The sequence below is a fragment of the Schistocerca gregaria genome, chromosome X, assembly GCF_023897955.1.
Source record: "Schistocerca gregaria isolate iqSchGreg1 chromosome X, iqSchGreg1.2, whole genome shotgun sequence".
NCBI lineage: Eukaryota > Metazoa > Arthropoda > Insecta > Orthoptera > Acrididae > Schistocerca > Schistocerca gregaria.
The window spans coordinates 210,879,696-210,905,644 of record NC_064931.1 but is presented as its reverse complement, the minus strand read 5'-3'; the positions used below and the strand labels follow the sequence as shown (position 1 = coordinate 210,905,644).

The window sequence follows — 25,949 nt, the reverse complement described above, 5'->3', positions numbered from 1 at the left end:
TAGCAATGGTTGCCCCTGTCCTTGGTTGGTGATGGTGATTTACACAAGATAACAGGGGGAACATTAGACAGTGACCATCTCTCTGGTTCCTCCATGTAGATATCAATATCCTGAACAGTAATACCACCACTGGAAAGGGAGCATGCTCAGCGATCTGAACAACTTTTTGTGTGACATATTTCCTTACTTATGGGAGGAGTTGCAAGCACAGCTAGAGAGAATGGCATAGTGGGCTTCAGACTGTGTGCAGCAGTATGTGGCCGAGGCCCCATCCCTGTCGTCACCAGCTTCCAAATAATTTCGGGTTCAAATGTAGCTTTTCTCCCCCCATGTACACTGACAAGTGCATATACTCTTACTTGAATCTGTGGTCTGGAACTGTGTGGAATTATCATACTTAGTGACTGGTTGCTTAATGGTCGATGCAAAAGATTTATCAAACACCGGAGGTTATATGGTTTTGAAAGCTTTCTTAGCTTCACCATAGGGTACGTATCTCATAACCTTCAACTCTTGAATTTTCCTTTCCTCGTTACAAACCACACATTTCCTGCTTCACACTGGATGATTCCTGGAGCAGTTTATACACTTCAGAGTAAGTGTACAAGAATCGCCCCATTCATGAGCTGTATCTCCACAATTTCCATATGTAGCCCTCCCATTACATGCTACAGTGGTATGACCACATCTATGACATTTGAAGGATAATTTTGGGTTGAACAAACTGCCAAACCTTAAGATGAATATAGCCTATAAGAACACATTCAGATAATTCCAGTGTTGAAAGTTAGAATAAATGTTGCAGTGTTTTCCTATGTGCTACTTACTCTTGTCACATAGTGCTGCACTTCTGTGAAACTCATATTTTTCCAATCTTCATGTAATTTCCCAGGGTCTGTCTCCATTATATAAGAGCAGGTAGCCATGTATTTACAGAAGTTAACGGAGTTACGCAACTTAGCCACAACACGGTATTCACCTAAGACCTTACATCTCAAAAGTTTAAATACCTGGTTTGACATGGCAGTTTCAACAACAAGTGTTCCATTACAATGTCATATAACAATTTCATTATGACGTTGTATACTAAAGAAAAAAAAAAGTGATATTTTCCCTCCAATCCATTTTTTATTATGGCTGCTTTAAAGAACTTATTGCACTTTGAGGACAGTGAACCAAAATCTGTTACCTATAATCCTAATCTGGAATGAGCATTACAATTTTAAACTAACATGAAAAAAGGTCATAAATCTGAAAGTTACAGCTACTTGCTGAGACCTGCTCAGAATTGTTGCCAGTGATGAAAAATACAATCAGAAGTTTCGTAAATCTGAAGTACACATAACCATTATTAAATAACCATCAGGATATATTTTGGAAGTTAAAGAGGAGGAAGAAGAAGAAGAAGAAGAAGAAGAAGTTTGATTTATGACCAAACTAATGATAAAAAGATACCTGATAATTTGTACTAATGGAATTTGCATACAAATTACTGAACAGGCAAATGGGAAAGTGGACAACATAAGTTCCCCATCAAGATGTATTTCTTGAGAATAATATCCAGTAACAGTTCAAGACAATATATTTAAAAATGGAGACAGCTGAAGTATTAGACAGACATAATTAAAGTGAACACAATGTTTTTTACTTCAAATTAAAGAAGCAGAGAAAAATTGATCTGTTGCCAAAGAATATCCCACAATATATTTCAAATGTGTCGAACAACACTTCTGTCTCCATTCTAATGTTCATATAACCCTGAGAAAAAATATCAATCCCATATTAAAAATTTTCCATGCATTATTTGTTTCACTGTGAATAACATCTTTTTATTATTACTTTTTCATTCTACGTACCTTTCTTTATATCTGCAATTTTTGATTCAATTTCAGCTTTATCTGCCTGCATGGCTGCCGTTGATTTGTAATCTTGGCCAGCCGCACCTTTCCCAGCACCACCAACCTTAAAAGCAGTACGGATTGCAATTATCTTTCCATTTTCCAGCTGCATGTAAATTCCCTTGGGGCTTTTCAGCACCATGACCCTCTGGCCTGCTTTGAGGACTATTGAAGCTCTATCTGGTGAATTAGTGGGTATCACAACATCTGTAAAGGAAAGAACACACAACTGTCATTCCGAAATCTTAATGAATAATTCAACTGAACAAAATAGGATGATTAAGTCTTAACATGCTCTCAATTTTGAAATCACTGGAGAAGAAACACAAAATAGGGGACAGCAATGATGAGGAAAGGAAATTGCTCATGTTCTTTTTAAAGGCATGCAGCTTAATTTTATTTATTTGATATATGTTCAATGGATCCATACAGTGATTATTGACCATGGATACATCCACAAGTGACCTCAAAAGACAGTCATACTGTTGTAACTTTACAAGTCAAATAGAAATAGGAAATAGAAAATTTGCAGATGTTGGATGTAGGGAAATCTGTATAACAAATGAAAAATGGCAAAGCTCCTAGAGTACAAGGTATCACAGCAGAAATGATCAAAGCCACAGGACCTAGCGGAATTCAGTGGTAGGATAGAATAATGAGGACAGTATGGACGTATGGAATTATTCCTGATGATTGGACAAAAGCAATAATTGTACCTATCTTTAACTCTTTCGTGAGCCTTCGGAAACATGCTTCTCACTACAATGAACTCGCTCCTAGACCCATGGGATTCATAGTTCCCACCTCTGTATGGTGCTACCACCTAGCGAACAGTATAGGGTACTATTTCCAATTGGAAGTTCCGGCCGTTTTTGCTGTGCCTTTGCACAGATACTTTGTATTGCTGAGTGTTGCTTTGTAGAGGAGCCTTACAGTGCTGTTTGCATGAAATTTTGTAATTTTTTCCTCAAAGTTATAGTATAAGGTAAATACTTTTGATTTCTGCTATGGTGTCTTATTATTTGGTGTTCCCTGTTTGTTGTAAAATATGTTTTACTTACATTACTTGTGGACTTGACTTGTAGTATTTGATGTTGTTGGTGGGAAGGATACTTCCCACTGCCTCTTTGGTAGTCCATTGTTTTACATCTCTAGAACCAATATTTCTATATTTTGCCACATTTATTTCACTTTTTTACTTAGTGGGTTTCAGAAATAATGCACAGATCATTATGTTACTAAAGAATGTCAAGTTTACCGTACCAAACCAAGTGATTGCTTCCATTGAATCTGTCATACTATTTTTTACAGTCTCCAGTTCTCTATTTCTTTGCATTGCTTTCCTTTCAGATGTCTCATTCCCTAGGCGTCAGCAATCCTAAACATGTTGACGAAATTTACAATATATTATTTTCATTACCTGATGAAAGTGATTCAGATACTGAAGGAGATGAAGGAGCTGCAGATGAACTGAATATTCGAGATAACACAGTCACCAGTGATTCAAGGCATGTTTCTGTGGAACAAGACATTTATGGTGATGAACATGACAGTGAATCATTCGTGCTTCCAACTGTTGCCAGTAGTGATACGTTAGACAGTGAAAGTGAAGAAGAATGGAACAGCGACTGTTCTTACTTCTATAATGTAAAGAACAACTTTTTAAATACGAATGGAAGGAAAACCAAAATTTCTCTGTAGTGCCAATGATCGGGAGCTCACTTATTTTTCTAAGTTCTTTGATGGCGATGCTTTCACTCTCATTGTAAATGAAACAAACTTGTATGCAAAGCAAAGTTGTGGTAGTAGATGCCCATCTAAAACCTGGGTGGACACAACTACTCAAGAAATGAGAGCTTATATAGGTTGTCTTATTCAAATGGGAATTCACCAACTTCCTGCTCTCCCTAACATCTAGAGTTCAGACCCTATACTAAAAGTAGAGCCAATTGCTAATGTAATGACAAGTAAAAGATTTAAAAAGATTGTAGAGAATGTTCACTGTAATAACAACGAAACTGCAAAGCCAAGAAATCATCCAGAATATCCGCGTCCGGCCACCCTGATTTAGGTTTTCCGTGATTTCCCTAAATCACTCCTGGCAAATGCCATGATGGTGCCTTTGAAAGGGCATGGGCAACTTTCTTCTCCATCCTTCCCTAATCCGATGAGCCCGATGACCTCTCTGTTTGGTCTCTTCCCGCAAACAACCCAACCCATCCAGAATATGATATAATGCACAAATTACGGCCATTGGTTGAAAAGCTTTTGCAGAGCTGTAAGAATAATTATGAGCCCTCATCATTTTTGTCAGTGGATGAATCGATGATTCCTTTCAAAGGATGATCATCTATGAAACAGTATATGCCAACGAAGCTGGTGAAACAAGGCTACAAGGTGTGGTGCTTGTCAGATTCATTCACTGGATATATAATGAACTGTGATGTTTACACAGGCAAGTGTAAGGCAGATAGTGACTTGACATTGGGCGAAAGGGATGTAGTAGATCTAACAAAGGAAATACATAATAAAAATAATGTAGTTGCATTTGACAGATTCTTCACCACTGTGAAACTGATGTCAACACTTTTGAAGAAGAGTGTGTATGGATGTGGAACAGTGAATCCAAGAGGAAAGATTTACCCAAATTTATGAAGGAAAACGTAAAATTGGAACGAGGAGAATTCCAGTTTGAAACAAAAGGAGCCATTTTTGCAGTAAAATGGATGGGTAACTGTCCAGTCACTTTCCTATCCTCAATTCAAGACCCAAGAGAAACAACCACAGTGAAAAGGAAAAACAAGGATGGTACTAGAACAGAGATTTCTTGTCCTAAAGTTGTGGCAGAATACAACAAAATGATGGGTGGTGTCGATAAGTTTGATCAATTATGAGAAAGGTATGCTATTGGCAGACATTCTGTAAAATGGTGGCACAGAATATTTTATTTCCTGGTGGACGTTGCTATAGTGAACAGTTTTATCCTGTGGAAAATAAGTAAAAGAGAAAGTTGACAGCATCATCAGCTCACATACAGGATCCATCTAGCCAGACAATTGATCGCTGGCTTCTCATCCCGAAAAAGGCGTGGACAAAAACCTGTCTCTCTGGCAAAAAGGGGTAAAGTACCTGAAGATGTTCGTCATGTGGCTGTAGGGGAGCATCAACCCATTTTAGGAGAAACCTAAAGGAGGTGCCGTCATTGTAGTACCAAAGGTGCAGAAAAGTGCACTCATGTTTGTACATATTGTCAAATACCACTTTGCATAGACCCATGTTTCAGAAAATTTCATGGAAAGTAATTGTGAACAATCATTGTAACAAAAGAAGTAAATTTATCAAATAAAAATGACATATATTGAAAAAGTTGTTTTTGTCATTTAACTCCAAGGAAGGGCAGTGGGAAGAATACTTCCCACCTTGTTGTGTGACCTCACTTTCACAGTTGTAGCAAATTTGATATTCTGTTAGATAAATATACCTATCTGTTAACTATTATCAGCTCTCCATTCATTAAAAAAAATTCCTCAATAATATTGCCCAAGAAAGGGTTAAGATGGGTAAAAATGCACTCTGTGAGAATGAAAGAGGAACAGCACTACCATGCCACTGCATGAAGGTTTTTGGTAAGATAATTTTGCAGAAGTTCAGGAATAAGATAGAACCACAATTAAGAGAGGCACAACAAAGATTTGAACCTGGAAGATCAACTACAGGTGTCATATTCACAGCCATACAGGTTGTGGAAAAGAAATGGGGATTTGGGAAAGACATCATATTTGCAGTCATAGGTATACAAAAGGCTTATGACACTTTTACAAGGAAAGAGGTATGGCAAGGTCTGAATAGATTTCAATTGTCAAAAAGAAAGCAACTGAGCATCAGAAACATGTACAAAAAACAAGCCCATATTGTGTTCTAATAGACAGCAGAAAATGAGTATGGTTTATAATAGACAATGGGGTTTGGCAAGGAAGTGTGGTCTCACCAGTCCTTTTTAATATAGTCATGGACAAAATCATAAGGGAAGTTGGCAAAGGGTCAACGGCAGATGATATAAAAAGCACAGCATGTGCGGATGATTTGGGAAGAAAATGATAAGAAATTGGAAGAACAACTAAATATTTGGCACAGAGTAATCTAAGAAACAGGCATGGAAATAAGCTTAACACAAAGTGAAGTAATGAAAAACGGAAAAATGAAGGACGAAATTGCGGTGAGAATAGAAGATTTTTGAACAGTTTATTATTGTGTATCACACATAATTAAAAGCTGGAAAATATCTGCCAAAGCAAAGATTATTATTTACAAGCCATATTATCTGCCGATTTTGACCTATGGGCCAGAATATTGGCCTTGGACAAAGAAAGATCTGAGCACGATACAAGCAGCACATATGCACTTTCTAGGAGGGATTCTGGGTAACATGAAAACAGACAGGATAAGGAATGACACAATACGAAACACCCTGCAGATCAACTCCCGAAAAGAAACTATGGAGAGTAATAAGCTTCAATTGTTCAGCTGCATTAAAAGAATGGGACCAGAATGCCTTCTGAGAAGAGCCCTATGATGGACAGAATCTGGACGAAGACCTATTGGAAGACCATGATGGAGAGACCGGGTGAAGGATGATGTGGATCGAACAGGAAAGCAACTGGAGGAGATGATAAATGATAGACTGTGGGAGGAAAGAGCCACTCAGAAGAGGCTCTGTGAATGACCTGCACAAACAGAAATGTTTCGGGAAAAAGGGGGGGGGGGGGGGGGGTGAAGAAGAAAATAAGAACACATGCATACCAACATAATCCTTAAATGGTGCTGAACATGTACACATGCTTCCTGTTGGTGATGTTGCTCACCTATTGGACACCTGATGTCATATTGAAAGATCTTCTCTAATAGTAATTTCTGATGAACACAATCAACTACTTTTGTCAAATCACAACAAATGACCCAACACTATCATCCACAAACAAATGTTAAGATTGTGAAATTTAAAACTTGTTGTTTGCTGATGGTGTGTGATAAGGTGTCAAAGTTGAGTGACTGTAAGATATAAGGCGACTTAGATAAAATTTTCAATTGGTGTGGTGAATGGAAACTAGCTCCAAATGTGGAAAAATGTAAGTTTTTGCAGATGGGTACGAAGAACAAACCTGTAATGTGCAGATACAGTATTACTAGTGTCCTGTTTGATACAGTCAAGCCATTTAAATATCCTGGGTGTAACGTTGCAAAGTGGTACGAAATGGAACGAACATGTGAGAACTGTGGTAGGGAAGGCGAATGGTCAACTTCAGTTTATTTGGAGAATTTTAGGAAAGAGTGGTTCACATGTAAAGGAGACCGCATATAGGACACTGCTGTGACCTATTCTTGAGTACTGCTCAAGTGTTTTGGATCCATACCAGGTCGGATTGAAGGAAGACATTGAAGCAATTCAGAGGTGGGCTCCTAGGTTTGTTACCAGCAGGTTCAAACAACATGTAAGGGTCACGGAGATGCTTCGAGAACTCAAATGAGAATTCCTGGAGGGAAGGCAACAATCATTTTGAGGAACACTATTGAGAAAATTTAAGAGAACCAGCATTCGAAGCTGAAAGCTGAATGATTCTACTGCCGCCAACATACACTGAACGTAACAACCACAAAAATAAGATACGAGAAATTAGGGCTCATACACAAGCATAAAGACAGTCATTTTTCCCTCGCTCTATTTGCAAGTGGAACAGGGTAGCGAATGAGTAGTACATTGTGCCCTCTGCCTCACACCATATGGTGGCTTGCTGAGTAGCTATGTGGATGTAGACGTAGATGTACGATACATGTTAAACCTTTTTTAAATTTGCTGTTTTGGTACAATTATACAGTTATTGCTTTATTTCATTTTTTACTTTATTTATTTTTACACATTATCTTGATGCCAATGGCTGTCCCTGGCTTCAGAACACATTAACTGCCAGGCACCACGTACTTTTTTCCAAATAAGTGATAGAATTTCATCACTGAACGTGTTAAATTTTGTGTTGACATCTGGCTCTGTACGAATAGGCTCACAGTCAACTTGGAGAAAGTATTTAAATTTAAAACTGCTGGAAGTTATCCCAGAAAAGGAAGGGGGAAAGAGGGACACCAGTAAGTAAGAGAAGGGGATCTGCATCTACAAGAGGGTGGACAGGGGCATCCAAGAAGAGGACAGACAAGGGCATGCAAGAATGGATACCCGCAAGAGGTGGAGGGACTACTCGAGAGAGGGGGAAGGAGGTACCCATGACAGGGGGTCGGATTACCCATGAGTGATGTACGCATGAAGGAGGCACACATGAGGCAGATACACATGAGGGAAGTTCTCAGTATTCATGAGTGGTGTAACGACTGTTGAGGCAATGATAGTTGGGGGTACTTACATCAGTTTGGTGGGGGGGGTGTTTACCCACAAAAGATTGGGAGGGGGGGGGGGAGATCCAACAGATCCAACAACAGGGTTGGTAGCGGTACCTATGACAGGATTGGTGGGGATATCTATGACAGGATTGGTGGGGATACCTATGACAGGGTTGCTGGGGATACCTACAACAGGGATCAGGGGTACCCACGACAGGGTTGGTGGGGAACCTACAACAGGGATCAGGGGTACCCGCAACAGGGTTGGTGGGGGCGTATCCACTACAGGGTGGAGGGGTACTCATGAAGGGCAGAAGGGGGCTAAACCAATAGAGGCAGTGTGTGTGTGTATACCCCTGTGGGTGGGGGGTGGAGGGGAGGGGAGGCATCAACCATGGGGAAGGACGGGGGACACAGACCACAGAGAAGAGGGCAGATTATGTGGAGGGGAACTGATGACAGAGGAGGGGTACAGACATGTCAGAGCATATTTCCCTCCTAATTCTTCTTCTGTAGTAATGATTGAGTAAAACCAAGAATTACATAAAACATGTGCAATTCTAAAATTACACAAGATCCTGAGGTGACTATGTACTGCTCATGACAACCAGGAGATAAAACTCTGGTAAATAGTACTAGTCTATTGTAGTAATTATTGTAACTGAAGTTCAAGATTAACAAATGGCACATCATACCCAAAGGCAAAGTCATTTCTTGTGCACTCATGCCCTGCCGTTGCCACACTTCGGCAGGAATCCAACGTGACCGTCCAGTACTAATTGTTGAAATCGTGGAACGTGTCTGGCTACGCTCCAGCTGTCCACTCAATTCAGCCTGCATTGGTCGAACGCTGGCCACAGGTTTTGGCACAGTACCCCCTGTTGCCTCAGTCCGGATTGCTCTGCCACAGGAAGTAAAGAAAAAGAACATTACAACACTTTTAACCAGTTACATTACACTATATAACAAACAAAAATTAAGTTATCATTGTCTTTTAAGCTATGATATCCATAAAATCATAAATAGGCAGAATATTGTTGCAATGTCTCTGAATGTTAGCAGTAAATCACAGAAAAAATTGTGTATAGGTCCCGAGGTTGATGTGAGCAAGATCCACAGACAGCAGGTTATCCTAATCACATTTAAACCTTTATTTTTAAATAGAAATGGAGAAAATTACACAATTTTCTTCAGCAGAAAGTGTATTTTTTCAGCAGGTAGGCAGTGTCTTAACTACTTATCTAATCATTTCCTCTTGAAAATACTGACACCTGGTTTTAAATGTTCAGAAACGTTTAATTGTGCACTTCGCCAAATTAAAAATGTAGTACCCAATGACTACAATATCAATGAGTCATGACTGGAATATGTGGATAGGGTAGTAGGAAAACGCAGTTAGTTTACAAAGGAGATTTCCTTACAAAAACACTAGTGCCACTCATTGTAGGATCTAGGATTTTTAAAGGGACCAAACTACGTGGTCATCGGTCCCTTGTTCCGTTGAACCAAGTCCATGGTATAAAACAGAAAACGAACAGTACACGCCACAGGAGTTCTAGTACTAGGGTAGAAAGCACAGGGAGACAGAGGACAGGAACTATAACTTAAACCGAAGAATAAAAACTGGTGTCAGTAGAAAACGTAAAACCAAGTTAGCCATGGAGGCATTGTCTCCTAAAATCGAAGGAAGGGAGTCAGAGAGATTAAAATTCTGTCTCAGGGCGGCTAGATGTGGACAGTCCACCAAAAGGTGGACCACTGTTAAACAGGAACCGCAGCGACGACATGGTGGGGCCTCATGCCGGAGAAGATAGCCATGCGTCAGCCAAGTGTGGCTGATGCAAAGGCAGCATAGGACCACAGAATTCATGCGAGAAGCTCGCAGAGAAGACTTCCACTCATTTGTGCACTCCTTGATGGCGTGGAGTTTATTGGGCGTAACTAAGCTGCACCATTCAGCATCCCAAATACCAAGAACTTTGTGGCATAACACTGATCGGAGGTCAGGTTCGGGTATACCAAACTCCAAAAGTGGCTTACGACTGGCCTGTTTGGCCAGCCTGTCAAACGAGCTCATTTCCCAGAATTCCGACATGCCCTGGGGTCCACACAAAGACCACTTAATGACCAGGTTATTCAAGGGCATAAACTGACTCCTGGATAGATGCTACCAGAGGATGGCGTGGGTATCACTGATCAATGACCTGTAAACCACTCAACGAATCACTGCAGACTAGGCAGGACACACCGGGGCAGGAACGAATATGCTCAAGGGCCCGAGAGATGGCCACCAGCTCGGCAGTGAAGACACTGCAGCCATCTGGCAAGGAGTGCTGTTCAATATGCACCGAGTGAGCATACACAAAGCCTGCACGACCATCAACCAGCGAGCCATCGGTATAGACAGAATCCCAGGACACATCAAGGATTAAAAGGAAGTGACTGCAGAGTGCCTCAGGAGGAATGGAGTCTTTATGGAAATGCAATAGATCCAGAAATAGTTTTGGCCAAGGCATACACCATGGAGGCGAATGTTTATGGACCCACACGGGATGCTGTAAAGTAAAGGACTCTAGTTCAGACAATAGGGAATTTACACGTACAGCGATCGTTATCCATGACTGAGGTCGCCGTTCCAGGAGATGAAACACTGTGTTCGGGAACAAATTATGGTAATTCGGATGATGAGGTGAGTTATGGATGTGTGCTGCATTATTGGCGAGCAGTTGGCAGCACCTGATGTGCAATGGAGGGACTCCAGCCTCCACTAGTAGACTGGCCAATGGACTTGTTCGAAAAGGGCCCATTGGTAGACGAACCCTGCAATGGTGCACAGGATCAAGCAACTTCAATGCTGAGGGCGCTGATGAGCCATACACTACACTCCCATAGTCAAGTCATGACTGAACTTGGGTTTTGTAGAGCCGCAGAACGTAGAGCGATCTGCCCACCAAGTGGGGTTGCTCAGGCAGCGGAGGGCACTAAGATGCCGCCGGCACTTTTGCTTAAGTTGACAAATATGTAGGAGGCATATTAGCCCTGCATCAAAAACTAGTCCTAAAAAGCAATACGTTTCGACTACATGTAGTGGATGGTCATCAAGAAAAAGTGCAGGGTCAGGATGGACTGTCCATTGCCGACAGAAGTCAGCAGAGAAGTGAAACCCATGGGCAAGAGACCATGACTGTTCAGTTTGAATGGCTCCCTGTAGTCGGCGTTCAGCAAAAGCAATGGTTGATGAACTGAAGTAAATGTAGAAATCATCAGCATATAACGAGGGCAACACTGATGGCCTTACAGCTGCTGCTAGGACATTTCTAGCGACTAAAAACAGTGGAATGCTCAATACAGAGCCTTGCGGGACCCCATTCTCTTGGATATGGAAGGAGCTAAAGGAGCCTCTGAAGGTAGGGAGGGGGAGAGAGGTCCGTATAAAAATCGGGAGCGATGTGGTGGTGCCAGGTCATGTCGTACGCCTCGGTGGAAACCACTCTGGGATGGAGCCAGAAGGCCCCGAGACTCCAGGAGCCAACACAACCTCCGGCTCACCATTCACTCAAGTAATTTGCAGAGAACGTTGGTGAGGGTAATGAGGCGGTAGCCATCCAACGCTGTGGGGTTCTTCCTAGGTTTCAACACTGGGACAATGATGCTGTCTTGCCAGTCGGACAGGAATACTCCCTCGCCCCAGATGCGATTCAAGATGGATAGAGTCTGACACATTGAGGCCACAAACAGATGTTTGAGAAATTGGGAATGAATTTGGTCAGGGCCTGGTAGTGTGTCAGGGCAATGTGCAAGGGCACTGACAAATTCCCACTCAGTGAAAGGAGCATTGTATGGCTCAAGGCAGCGCAATGTAAAAGACAAAGGCTGTTGTTCTGCCTGATCTTTCAAGGAACTAAAAGCCGGTTGATAGTTTGCAGATGCAGAACTCCGAGCAAAATGCTAGGCAATTTCACCTGAGTCGGTGCACACTGCCCCATTTACTGTAATCCCAGGCACCTCCAGCGGGGTCAGGTAACCATAAAGGTGGCGAATCCGAGTCCACACCTGGGAGGCAGGGGGACGAGAACCAATGGAGGAAACGTATCTTTCCCAGCATGCTTGCTTCTGTCTTTGTATCAGGTGGTGGACACAGGCACGGAGTCACTTAAAAAGAATGAGAGTCTCCAACTATGGACGCCGCTTATGTCATTGGAGGCCCTGCCTGTGGTCTTTGATGGTCTCAGCGATTTCTGGCGACCACCAAGGCACAGTTTTACATTGAGGGCACCCGGAAGAAAGAGGAACCGCGCATTCTGCAGCTGATACGATCGACGCAGTGACTCGCTCAACCACCACATTAATAGCACCATGTGTGGAAGTGACAGCAGATGTGAAAGCCACCCAATTGGCCATCGTGGCAGACGTCCAGAAGTGTGACGCTGGGGTAGTGATAGGAAGATCGAAAAGTGGTCACTATCACACATATAGTCATGAACCCTCCTGGGCTGCAAAGTGATAGGTCAATGGCCGAATAAGTGACATTAACCAGACCGAAGTGCATGAGGTCTCCTGTATTTAAGAGGCAGAGGTCAAGCTGAGACAGAAGATTCTAGACATCTCTACCCAGGCCAGTAGTCACGGCACCACCCCACAAAGGGTTATGGGCATTGTAGTCCCCCCAATAGTAGGAATGGTGGGGGGAATTGGGAGATCAGAACAGCAAATTCGTTAAGAGGGACTTCACCATCTGGAGGAAGATAGATATCGCAGACCGTAATATCCCAGATCATCCTTATCCTCACAGCAACAGCCTCTAGAGCTGTATGAAGAGGCACTGATTCATAATATACAGAGGCAAGGACATACAGACATACGCCACCTGACACGCTGTTACAGTCAGTCTGGTTTTTATAAAAACCCCAACAGCCACGAAGGGGAGGGGTCCACATTGCTGGGACCAGGTTTCCAGGGCAATACAGACAGCAGTTGTTGAGCTTAGAATCTGTCTTAGTTCAGCCAAGTGATGGAAAAAACTGCCGCAATTCCAATGGAGGATAACACTTTCTGTGATCTGCGAAGGCATGAAGGAATGCAGAAAGCAGGTTACTGCCAAAGGTCAGCTACTGCCACCGGTGGAGGGCTAACAGGTAGGAGCATTGCTTCAGAAGCATCAGAGAGAGCTAGGTCCTCGAGGGACTCTAGAAGCTCCACCTCGTCCTCAGACGCAGAGCTTGTAGGTAGCGGTGCTGCTGTGGGTCTATTTGGTTTTGATTTCTCACACTGTTCCTTGGGTTGCCCTTGCTGGGAGGGCTTCTTTGATTCAGTCTCAGGAACTGAAGAGGACCGCGAAGCCCTATGACCCGCGAACTGTGGCTTCTTCAGACACTGGCGGGTGTCTGCTGTGCCACTGGTAGGAACCTGGGAAGGGAATGACCCCTTCCTAGCGAGAGAAGTCGAAGACGACTTACGCTTCTCTGGCGCTGCTCCCGAGGTAGGTGGTGCGGGAGTAACAAGAAGTGCCCCCCCTACCATCGAGGGGGCAGGAGGGGTTTTACGGCTCTGAGAGCTGACTACAATTGGTCAATTGGTTCAATACTGTAACAGTAGTGACAGTAGCAGCGTAAGATGTTGTCATGCGCATGGGATGGAGCCTTTCAAATTTCCTTTTAGCCTCAGTGTAGGTCAGTCAGTCCAGGGTCTTGCATTCCATTCTTTTCCTTTCCTTCTGTAGGATCTTACAGTCTAGCGAGCAGGGGGGATGGTGCTCTCCGCAGTTAACACAGATCGGAGGCGAGGCACATGGAGTATTGGGATGGGATGGACGACCACAATCTTGACATATGAGGCTGGAAGCACAGCGGGAAGACATATGGCCGAACTTCCAACATTTAAAGCACAGCATCGAGGGAGGGATATAGGGCTTGACATCACAGCAGTAGACCATTACCTTCCCCTTCTCAGATAATGTGTCACCCTCGAAGGCCATGATGAAGGCACTGGTGGCAACCTGATTATCCCTCGGACCCCGATGGATTCGCCAGTCGAAATGGACTCATTGTCGCTCTAAGTTGGAGAGCAGCTCATCATCGGACTGTCAAAGAAGATCTCTGTGGAAGATAATGCCCTGGACCATATTTAAGCTTTTATGGGGCGTGATGGTAACAGAAACATTCCCTAGTTTCGTACAAGCGAGTAATGCCCATGACTGGGCAGAGGATCCTGTTTTTATCAAGACTGATCCAGACCGCATTGTTGACAAGCCCTCCACCTCCCCAAACTTGTCCTCTACATGCTCTACAAAGAACTGAGGCTTCATGGACACAATGGATTCCCCATCAGCGTACATACTAGATACCAGGGCGAATAAGTCTCGCTGTCATTCTTAGCCTTTCGTTCCTCCCATGGTGTGGCTAGGGAGGGGAACTGCTTGGGGGTCATACGTATTTGCATTAAATTGAGCCCTCAAATGCTTAGAGACTGCTGGCGGCTGGCCACCAGCAAGAGATAATGTACCACTCTTCATTGCGGGTCATCCGCCCTGATGCCACCCACTCCGACCAAGGGCCTTCCCCACAGGCACCATCCAGCCTCAGCAAGGGCCACCTGGCAGGATGGCCATTGCCGGGAGTCCTGATGCCCCTGGGAAATAGGCATCTACTCCTTGGCATACACAGGGAGTTAATGGCGCAGGCATCAGCAGAGTGATGCCTGTGTTGTAAGAGGGTTACAACCAATAGGGTACATGACAGCCCCACCACAACGGACTGGCTACCGTGCTGGATATTAGGTGCAAGGAAGGCCGTGGTCGTCGTCTCCGCAGAAAGTGACACTGCACAGTGCATGGCGGAAATCACACCCAGGAATGTATCCGCGCCCAAGATATGGAGAGCGAGTGGGACTGCAATACGACTACGAGAAAGCTGGCTAAAGGTCTCAATGCACGATGAACACAATGCACCAAGTAGGGGCCCTTCGCCAATTGGCTTGCTCTTTGGAAATATGGAGGTCAAACCTGAGAGGGGACCATCACATAAGGGTCGAAACGTGTGAGACTCCTTTTAGTCACCTCTTACAACAGGCAGGAATACTGCGGGCCAATTCTTACTCCTGGACCCGAATGGGGGGAGTGGGGGGAGTGACATGGATGGTCATAAGTTTGTTTGACCTACAGGAGATCATGGAGATGCTGAAAAACATCAACAGGCAGACACTTGAAGATAAATGCAAACTATCTCATGAAAGCTCATTTACAAAGCTTCAAGAACCTGCTTTAAGTGACGAATTCAGTGACTCCAACGGTATTGCTCCTGCAGGGATTGTGAAACTATGAATGGACTAATTACAACATGGACTGAGGCATTTAAGGAGTCATTCTTCTCTCATTCCATACAAGATTTGAAATATGGAAGTTTCATCAAAATTTTAGTTGCTTTATCAGGAAAACCCCACATTAACAATACTTTTTTCAATAAATTTCTCCATTTAACAAATATTTCCCAGGGGCTCTGTGTAACTGACACATGAACTCTTCTTGAAATTTATTTTTTAACGAAACCCTCTTCAGGGAAAGTTCTCTTTTTAACAAATAAATATGAAACAATTCACAAATTAAAGACCCTTTTTTTACAAAATACTTAACATTCCTAAGAATTTGTTTTCTTCATTTTCAGAAAGGTCACTGAAAACAGCAGTAATTTGCAATTGATCCTTTCCTACAGCATCAACCAACTGGAGAGACCACAGATGTCAATAGCTTATACAGGAAGAAACTGTCAATACCTTATACAGGAAGAAAGAGGCACAGTAATCTGACTGATTTTTATCTTTCATAGAGTAAAAGACATTAAGTAGTTTTCTTTAACTTCCATGATGTTCATCCTGTGTAACTTGTCAGTTAAAATAGCATCTGAATAAAAACTATGTTGTCTATATTTTCGATGATTTCTTCAAATGGTGATATTAACTGGTAATGTTGCATGTAACAATCTATAGAGTTAATGTTAAGCTCTACTTTAGCTTTCAGCACACAATAGCTTGAAACTACTGAGTATTTACATCATCTAAAAATTTTGAAACTACTTTCTGATCACCACTTTAGTGTAAGTGAGGTAAAGTCCTCGGAAATTCATTAAAATAGGTTTTACTGTGCTTTTTTACATAAACAAATAATAACTGCACCCCAATGGATTTAATATTTCAAACCTGGAATCAAGACAATCTCCAAACGTGACCTTAAATTGTGCAACAGCACAGTGCTGACCATAGGAGAGCATCATGTAACACAGGTCTATTATAGTTGAACATATAGTAGCTGCAACATGTTTGGAAGTGGACTATACCAATGAAGCAATAGCGTAGTCCATACAGGATCTTGTGGATGTGTTCAAGATACACATACTTGAATCAAACTAGATGAGACGACTGGGTGTGGGGTTTGTCTTTTTACTCATATGTAGATAGGCTGTGTAATGCAGCTGATGGGTCCAATATTATACACTGACAGGAAGGGTTGGGAAAAACTTAACAGACATCACCAGTAGAGAATCTGAGGAGTGTGTGACAAGCATTCAGAGATGTATTGTCTTCACATTCAGAAGTCTGAAGAGTAATGGAATGACTAAATGGCCAGCTGCACTACCTTTAAACATCACTACAACAATTTGCAGTAAAACCCCAAATAAATGAACCAGCTTTTTGGTCCTGGCAAAACTCTCACAGGAATGAGGTTATTCCTCCCCACTTTTATCTAACCCCACTTTACAAAAAAGCCACTTTTATGGAGCAAACATGAAACGGACTGCAAATTGAAATACAGTTTTTACGTAGTTCTTAACATGTCCAAGTGGGTTTCCTACTTCTTTCCATTTCACACAGGTCATACTTCACGTGCTGTGTCATGTAATGCAGTAAATGATAATCATTTCAGTTGGTATATATATATATATATATATATATATATATATATATATATATATATATATATATATATATATATATATCATAGTTAGTAACGAGTTAGGTCATTTGATCTGACATCACAGTCACCAAGTCTGTGAGCACAACAAATGGAACTGTTCGTTTATTGAAGTATTGAAGTTATAAATTTCTTTCCTACATAGTGAAGATATTGCCGTCTACATGTGCTGCATACTGAAAAACAAGGAAGCTTTCTTAAATGGTGAATCTGACAATTCCTTTGGATCAAAAAGAAGACATAAATATGTGTACATTCAATGAGATGGAAAGTATTCTTTTAAACTGGTTTTAAGGCATGAGAAGTGACAGCATTCCTATAAGCAAAAACATACTGCAAGACAAGGCTCTTGAAGTCACTCTGAAGACTTGAGTTGAAAAGTACAGTGCATCAAACTGTTGGTCACAGAAAGTGTAAACAAATGGAAGAACTTTACATTGCTACAATTGATACAGGGTTATAATCACAGACACATTCTAAATGCTCATGAAACTGGTGCCTTATAATTTAGTTCCTGCAAAGTCGTAAGGGAGAAAAATTCCATGCAGGTAGAATAAGTAAGGGAATCATGACAATGCTGTAGTGTGTAAACACTGATGTAAGTGAAAAAATGCCTCCACTGACAATAGGAAAAATTAAAACTCTCAAGTGTTTCATAAATATAGAAATGCTTCTTTGTACTGATGACTACAACACCAGTGCCTGGAGACATCTGAAATCTTGATGAGTTTTTTCAGATGTTTAGATGCCAAGATGGGTGTAGCAGGAAGGACAACTGTACTTCTTATTGACCTATATTCTGTACGTCTCAGGGAAACATAATTTCTGAGGAAGGTAAATGTTGTGTTTGATCCTCAGGACTTCGCTAGTCATCTACAGTCTATGGACCTGAGTATAACACTCTCTGTTAAAGCCAAAGACAGAGTAGTAGTTATGCAGAAGTGAATTTCATTTCTTGAAAGGAAGTGATGAGACTCAATGGTCTACAGGTTATGCATGTGTTTGTTGCTGCCTGGAATTCTGTAACACAAGAGACTATGTTAAATTGTTTCATAAAGGCTGGCTGCAGTACGTCAGCTGCTGTTGAAGAGGATGTTGTTCCAGAGGAATAATGGAGTAGGATTACCTACATTTCTGCAAATGTGACATTTAGGACTTTGTTTGCAGTTAGGATGACATCATGACTTCCACAGCTGAAAGTGGTGAAAGTGAAATATGTGGAATGCTTGTGAAGTAAGAATGTAGTAGAAGCTGCTGGTCACAATGGCTAAAAAGGAGGAAGAAGAAGAAGAAGAAGAAGAAGAAGAAGAAGAAGAAAAGGTGGCCATTGCACAGAGGTGCAGGAAATTGACACCATTAGAAACTTGTTTAGGAATTGATACCATCAGGAACTTGTTTTCCTCTTCTAATGAAGATGAATTAAGTCTACCTTACATCAAACAAATGGAGTGATAACTTCTCTCACTATAGCACTGGAACGACAAAACAAACAAGGCGTCTTGAGTTTCTATTTAAAAAAAAATTAAAATTAAAAAAATAATTAAGAACTTGTTCTGTAAGAAGAGTAGAAATTATATATTTACTGCATTTAAATTTGTAGCACAGGATATTGGTAATTTTGTAATTAAATAACCCTTGTATCATCTAAACATGCTTGAATTTTGTTTCTGGGTCACTCTTTCCACATACTTTCCATTTAAGGAAGGCCCCTGTTCATGGAAAAAAATTTGGATCCACAGAGATTCATTAAAAATGGTTTTACTGTATTATGCTCATTCCTGTATCCTGTTCTTCACTCACTGAACCAACAGCATTAACTAGACTAGGAATGTGTCTCACAGAATGGTTCTCAGCCACCAGCAGGAGCATAGTAATTCAATTAATTCAGTGATTGCATATGCTACATGTGGAAGGATTGAAATGAGATCCATGTCAATGTCAATAATACGTTTCACCTCACGATTCATGTAATTTTTGATTCTAGTGGATATATCCAGGCATAAAGGCAGATATCCCATAACTTCTTCTTCTTCTTTAATGTGAGATAAGTTTAAAAATACAATACAGAGGACAGACCATCTCTAGTATTCTTGAAACACAGAAGCTTCCTCATTTTAAAGAAACTCTTGAGCTACAGAAGTACACTAGAGAAAGGGCAGAGCAAAAGATCATGAAAATGAGAGAAAGAAAATAACACATTCCATTTGTAGCAGATTGGAAGAATTTGGATAAAACGCCAAAAGAATTAGTGATTCATAAGTACAAGAAAAATACAATTTAAGTGATCAGCCGATTTCCACCTAGAGTCTATGTGAACAAAAATGGTAGGGTCTTTCATGACCTACAAAATCAGAGAATTGTGTAACTGTTGTTACTGCATGTAGTTTGACCAATAACACTCTCAAAATAATAATGGACACTTGAAACAAAGACACCATTATCAATGTACACATCACAAACACTGTACACAGCAATTAACAAATATAGAACATAAGTAAAAAAAGTTCAATGTATTTTTCTAAATAACATATTAAACCATGTGTTTGAACGTGCACACACACACACACACACACACACACACACACACACACACACACACACACACACACACAACAACAACAACAACTGTGTGGCCTAGCCAGGCAATCAGTGCGAGAAAGGGATACAGAGGGGACATATTACTGGAAATTGAGGTCAGGAAGATTTGGGAACTGAAGGATGTATTAATGGGACAGTTTTCACATGGGAAATTAGGAAAATTTCATTTTAGGGACAAGGAAAGGGACCAGATAACACGTATTGAGAGGCAGCCATTTTTAACATGATGACACAAATTTATTACAGTAAATAATTCCACGGAAGACGTGCACATGCAGCAATAACAGTCAAAAAAACATTTGCTACCTATTCTATGGGCAGAAACATATACGAAACAAATATCTTCAAATTACAAGACACTGACAATCAAAACACACATACAAATGTACTTCCATGTATAATATGTGAACTGCTTCATTTGGAAGCTGTAATATGATGTGATTCAGGGATCATAAAACACCAATGCACACTGTGCACAGAGAGTAATAAACAAGAAAAAGTAAATATTACAAACTGCACACCTTTGTGGTGGTGGTGGTGGTTAGTGTTTAACGTCCCGTCGACAACGAGGTCATTAGAGACGGAACGCAGCAGGCTCGGGGTAGGGAAGGATTGGGAAGGAAATCGGCCGTGCCCTTTCAAGGGAACCATCCCGGCATTTGCCTGAAATGATTTAGGGAAATCACGGAAAACCTAAATCAGGATGGCTGGAGACGGGATTGAACCGTCGTCCTCCCGAATGTGAGTCCAGTGTGCTAACCACTGTGCCACCTCGCTCGGTCACACCTTTGTGACAGCTATATAATAAATAATAATAATAATAATAATAATAATAATAATAATAATAATAAATGTTAGCAACAGATACAATACCTTATTTGAAGACCTGTTTGTAAATTTGTTGAGCTGCTACCACCAGATCCCTGGTAATATGAGTACTGAGGTCTGCTATAATTTATGTTGGCCTGTTTTTCTAATTCATAGCTTCGCTTTGCCAATCGCTTTTCAGCCTGGGAAAGTTTCTTCTCCTTTCGATCAACCAACAGTGATTCATGCTGGAAAGGCTCCTATAATGAGAAGAGGTAACAATTGTTGTAATTGTTTAGTCTAAAGTTTTACTTTGTTGCTTGTATTCCCATAATTTCTCATTTTACTGAATGTAAGGGAGATTGAAACTACATTACAAATCCACTGGTTCTCCATTATATTCTCCTAGAGATAATTCCAATAGTTTTGGCCTACATTTATCTTTCATATAATTAAGACAGTCCCCATCTTCATTTTGTGTATTAACTGCAACAGTGAATGGGTTTAACATCTTGTTTTCTGCACGTCTCAGTATGTGATAGTTGGCGAGACATTTCATGACTGGATGCAACTCTCTACCATTAAGCCATCATCAGCTGATTTAAGAGCAGTGAATTTTGCCACCAAACTGCATTTTTTAAATATTTGTATATGAAGAGAAATGAGAGAACAAGCCTGCCCTTCACATAAATTGTTCACCTGTAAGAGGCATGATGTCAACAATCTTTAATTTAGTCTACAGATACTATGGATGAAATCACATTTCACCATATGTACTCCCTCATTCAAGTTACAGTGACTTACTGTGCACATTATCTACAGTATACACAAGCAGGCAACTAGTAAGATAGATACAAATTTGGCCAACATTTGGGCATTACTTTTGAGACAGCTGATCTGTAAAACTTCACCAAATGCTTTAAAAAACTAGGTCTCATATTCATATTTGGTCTTGAAGACTAGTTTTGGCTGAGTACTATGATCCTCAACAATGTCATCAGGAATGTCATAAAATTTTGTTTTAGGTTTCTATCACCCTGTTCATTGATGGTCTGGATGTTCCATAAACTCTAAAACACATTGTAACTGTTATCACATAATCTTTCCAGTTTGTAAATCTGGCAGAGCTATTGCTTTCTATGATTTATTATTGAGGACACTTTCCTGACAAAGACTCGTGACAAGGACAACCTCTGCTCTTTCCTGACAACCTCAACACCTATTTCCAAATTTGCTTCACCTGGTCCTTTTCTCATCTCAACGAGCCATCTTCCCAGATATCAGACACTACCTCTGAAATGGCTCCATAAATACTGCTGTTCCCGTCAACCACACCCACCACAAACACCACCTCTACTTTGACAGCTGTCACCAGTTCCATGTCAAAAACACTCTCACAGTCTCACCACCCATGGACATGGCATCTGCAGTAGAAATCAGGAGTTGTTGAACTACACCAATAACCTTACCAGAGGTTTTACTAACAGGCAGTATCCCATCCAGCTCATCCATAAATCGATCTCCCGTGCCACCTTCTCCTCTGACACCAGTAAGCCCATTAACCAGCAATCGACCAACACTCCTCTGATCACCCATTATCACCCTGGGCTTGTAAAGTTCAACCACATCCTTCACCTGGTCTTTGACTACCTTTCATCACGCCCTGAGATGAGACATATCCTACGCAAAATCCTGCCCACAGTCTCAAAGTAGTGTTCCACCATCCAACCGACCTACAGAATATCATTGTCTATTCCTAAACCTGTTTAGCTTCCAACCCTGCAACCTATGGGTCATTCTTTTGTGGTTCGCAATGGTGAGAGACCTGTCCCACACAGCTACCCACCACTTCCTACCACAGTCCAGTCATCTACATTCCCTAACCTATAAAAGGGAGGCCATGAATGAAAACAGCCATGCTATACAGGATGTTTCAAATATACATTTACAAACTTTGAGGACATGTTCCTTACATCACAACAAGAAAAACAGTACACATAAATATCGATCTGAAAATCCTCTTTTTTCTAGTTATGAATGAAAGCTGATGTTCAGTGGCTTGCCAGTTACAACCCATTTGAGTCATTGTATCCTGCATGGTGTTGTGTTGCCAGGAATTTGTCATTCGCCTGTGCATTGCATTGCATTGCATTGAATTGTATGTAATGCCTCAGAACAGAGCACAGAAAATACGTGCACACTACCAGAATATACAGGGTGGTCAGTACCAGTCTGAAAAGCTTGTATGGGTGTTGGGGGTAGGTAGTGCTGAAAAAAAAAAAAAATTGTTGAGAAAATAATTCAATATGTTGCACCACTTGAAGTTAGCCAATCAGGCCATTGTGCATGCATATTCAGATGGCCTGCCAGACACAATTAGTGTCAGTTTTTTCATAGCGTAGATGATAGCAAACGAGACAGCTCAGCCTTTGGCTTGAGTTCAATCCTTACTACCATCCCATGTCCGATTGCTGTATTGCTCTCTCATTAAGTTTTAGGAAACCGAACAAAGAACTTGTTTGTTGGGCATGCAAATTTTAGTAGCCTGCCAGAGTCGGTGTCATCAGTCTGAGCAGCTAACTTGAATGCTAATTAACTTGGAAAAAGTACAATGTATGAATTTTTTTCTTAACAATTATTTATTAGCACAACCTACCCTGCAACACCCTTACAAGCTTTTCAGACTGTTTCTGACTACCCTGTACATCATTATATCAAATCTGAAGTAAAATACACCAACACTCAAAGGGGAATGGTAGAGTCTACTGAGGGCTCAAGTCAATAGGTTAGTTACAGCAAAATTAACACATTATCATTAAAGATATATCTCATTTTCATCCAATACACTTTTCTGTACAGACCTCCCAGTACATGCATTAATCTTTTTGGCACCAAAAGTATCTATAAAATACAAATTAAGAAAGGTATTTAAGTGAGGCCCCAATAAAGCTAGAAATGCAACTGCAATTAAAGCGTAACTTACCTTCGACAGTACGTTGCTATGTTTGTCCAAAATTTTTTGCATCACTACATCAATATATTTGTCTTTCTCTTTGCTAAAATCTTTTACATCTCCATCTTGTTCATTGTCCCAGCACAAGTTAGTCACTTCTTTAATTGATAAATGGGCATCAGGATTACATTCATCAACTACACGATCTGCCATACCTTGTTTGTTTATCTGGCGATCGTATATTTTTTTCTCAAGACAGTTATCCATAACAAGACGATAAACAAAACATGGCTTCTTTTGCCCATATCTGGAACAGAAATTTATATACAGTGGACATAACCACATTTACTGTGCACCAAACAACTGAAATATCGAACACTAAAATTCTCCCATTAATCCTCTGTATCATGATTTGTCACATTTTTACATACCCTTGGGGTACTGAAATACTACAGACATGAATTTTCTGACCAAAAACAAATCAGATGTTTTTATTATTTAGTCTAAGGAATGGTCCATAAAATAAACTTTAAAGTTGCAACTTTACCAAACAAATATGTTGAATAGAGAAATGCAAAAATATTTTCTTCAGAAGAATCCAGTACTGAACTTCCAGACAGAGCCTTTGATACTTAGAGAAAAGGAGGAAGATTATGATTTAACCCACCACAGATGACAAAATCATTAGTGACTGCATGTGAGTCCAGAAAGGAAAGATGGGGAAGGAAATTGGCCATGCCCTTTTCAAAGGACCAATTCTATCATTTTGTCTTCATAAGTTTTGGGAACTAACGGAAAACCTAAATCATCAGAATGGCCACATGGGAATCTGAACCCCACTCTCCTAAATATGAGTCACATGGGCTCATCATTGCACCACCTTGCTCATCTTCATATTTGTTATGTACTATAAAAATGTACGAGACATGATTTCTTGAGACAGTTCTCAGTTGTTTGTTTCCTTTCTTCCTTTTTACCCTCTTATTAATGTTTGACGTTCTATGAACATCAAGGTTTTGTACTCTACATTATGAAATAATGATTATCAGCACCAGCAGTAGTCATTTATCATTCAATGCTGGATACCAGCCTATTCTATACTTATCCATACATGACCATCTTCCATCCAATTTTGCACTGGTTTCTCCTTTACACTGTCAGCCCATGTTTCATTAGGTCCTCCTCTACGTCTTTTCTCACCATGAGTAATCCAACACAGAATCTCTTTAGTCCATCTCCCATCATTTCATCTCACTGTATGTCCAGCTCATTTTCCCTTCCATTTCATAACAGTCATTATTGCTTCCTCAACTCCTTTCTTTTCCCCTATCCATTTGTCTGCTTTTCTGTCCCTCTTTGTCATGCCCAAAATGCATCCACCCAATACTTGTTGAAAAATCCTCAATTTCTGAATAGTTAAAGTATTTGCTGTCATGTTTCTCTTTCATATGTTAGTACTGACTGTGTAACATACTGGGAATTTACTTCCATATACAGCACCACATTTCCCAAAATGAACTCAAAGTAATGTAAAATTACTGCTTATTTCTTTAAGTGCCCATACTCACATCTAATTGTCTTAAGTACAAAAATTCTTCAACTGTTTCTGTAACTAGACCATTAATATGTTTGAAATGTCTCACAGTTATAAACAGTATAATGGAGAGTGAAACAAATGGGTCTCACCATTAGCAAGCAATGACTGTCCAGGCATACATCACAGCATCTCACAACTTTCGTTTAGTCATTTATTTTCTCTTGCTTTGAAGAATTAGCTAGTGTGTGTGTGTGTGTGTGTGTGTGTGTGTGTGTGTGTGTGTGTGTGTCCATCTTTAAATGTTTGCCTATGTCACCTATGTTAGCATGAAACATTTCAATAGACTTTTCTTTGGTTTCTGTCCCACTGTCTAAAAGATTTATCTTTGGTGTGATACTTATTATTTAAATTTTAATGTTTCTAGTAACAATGAAAAGAGGGCTGTGTTTAAGTAACATCTACTACTTAATGACACAAAAGTTTGATGTACAGGCACATTTGTATTATTAGGTCACAAATGGTCTGGCAACCCTACCATGTTCCAACATAATTACCAAAATGTCAAAACATCAAGATTAATAAAGAACCATTAATGGTAACTCCATTCAAATTTGAGGTCTGTCTCAACAATACAAACAATATTAATCTCATGGAAAAATTTAGGTTGCTTACATCAAGCACATTGCCAAGCACTGGCTGCTGAGTGACAAAAAACTATGAATGACTGTAATACCGTAAACACTCCAATCTAAGCCACACTTTTTTTCCAGTTTTTTGGATCCATAAAACTGCCTGCAGCTTAGAATT

At 40.7% G+C, this 25,949-nt stretch overlaps 1 protein-coding gene across 3 annotated transcripts in view; it reads right to left on the bottom strand.

Annotated features, from left to right (window-relative positions):
- The window catches only part of LOC126299611 (uncharacterized), a 468,671-nt gene that overhangs the window by 23,378 nt on the left and 419,344 nt on the right, over positions 1 to 25,949 (bottom strand). For all 3 annotated transcript variants that reach the window (XM_049991647.1, XM_049991646.1, XM_049991645.1), the window contains 4 exons: positions 23,636 to 23,912; positions 20,719 to 20,912; positions 8,981 to 9,186; positions 1,857 to 2,105 (listed from right to left, as the gene is read on the bottom strand). In XM_049991647.1, the coding sequence (XP_049847604.1) occupies positions 1,857 to 2,105; positions 8,981 to 9,186; positions 20,719 to 20,912; positions 23,636 to 23,912 (926 nt within the window). The remainder of the gene's footprint in view (positions 1 to 1,856; positions 2,106 to 8,980; positions 9,187 to 20,718; positions 20,913 to 23,635; positions 23,913 to 25,949) is intronic.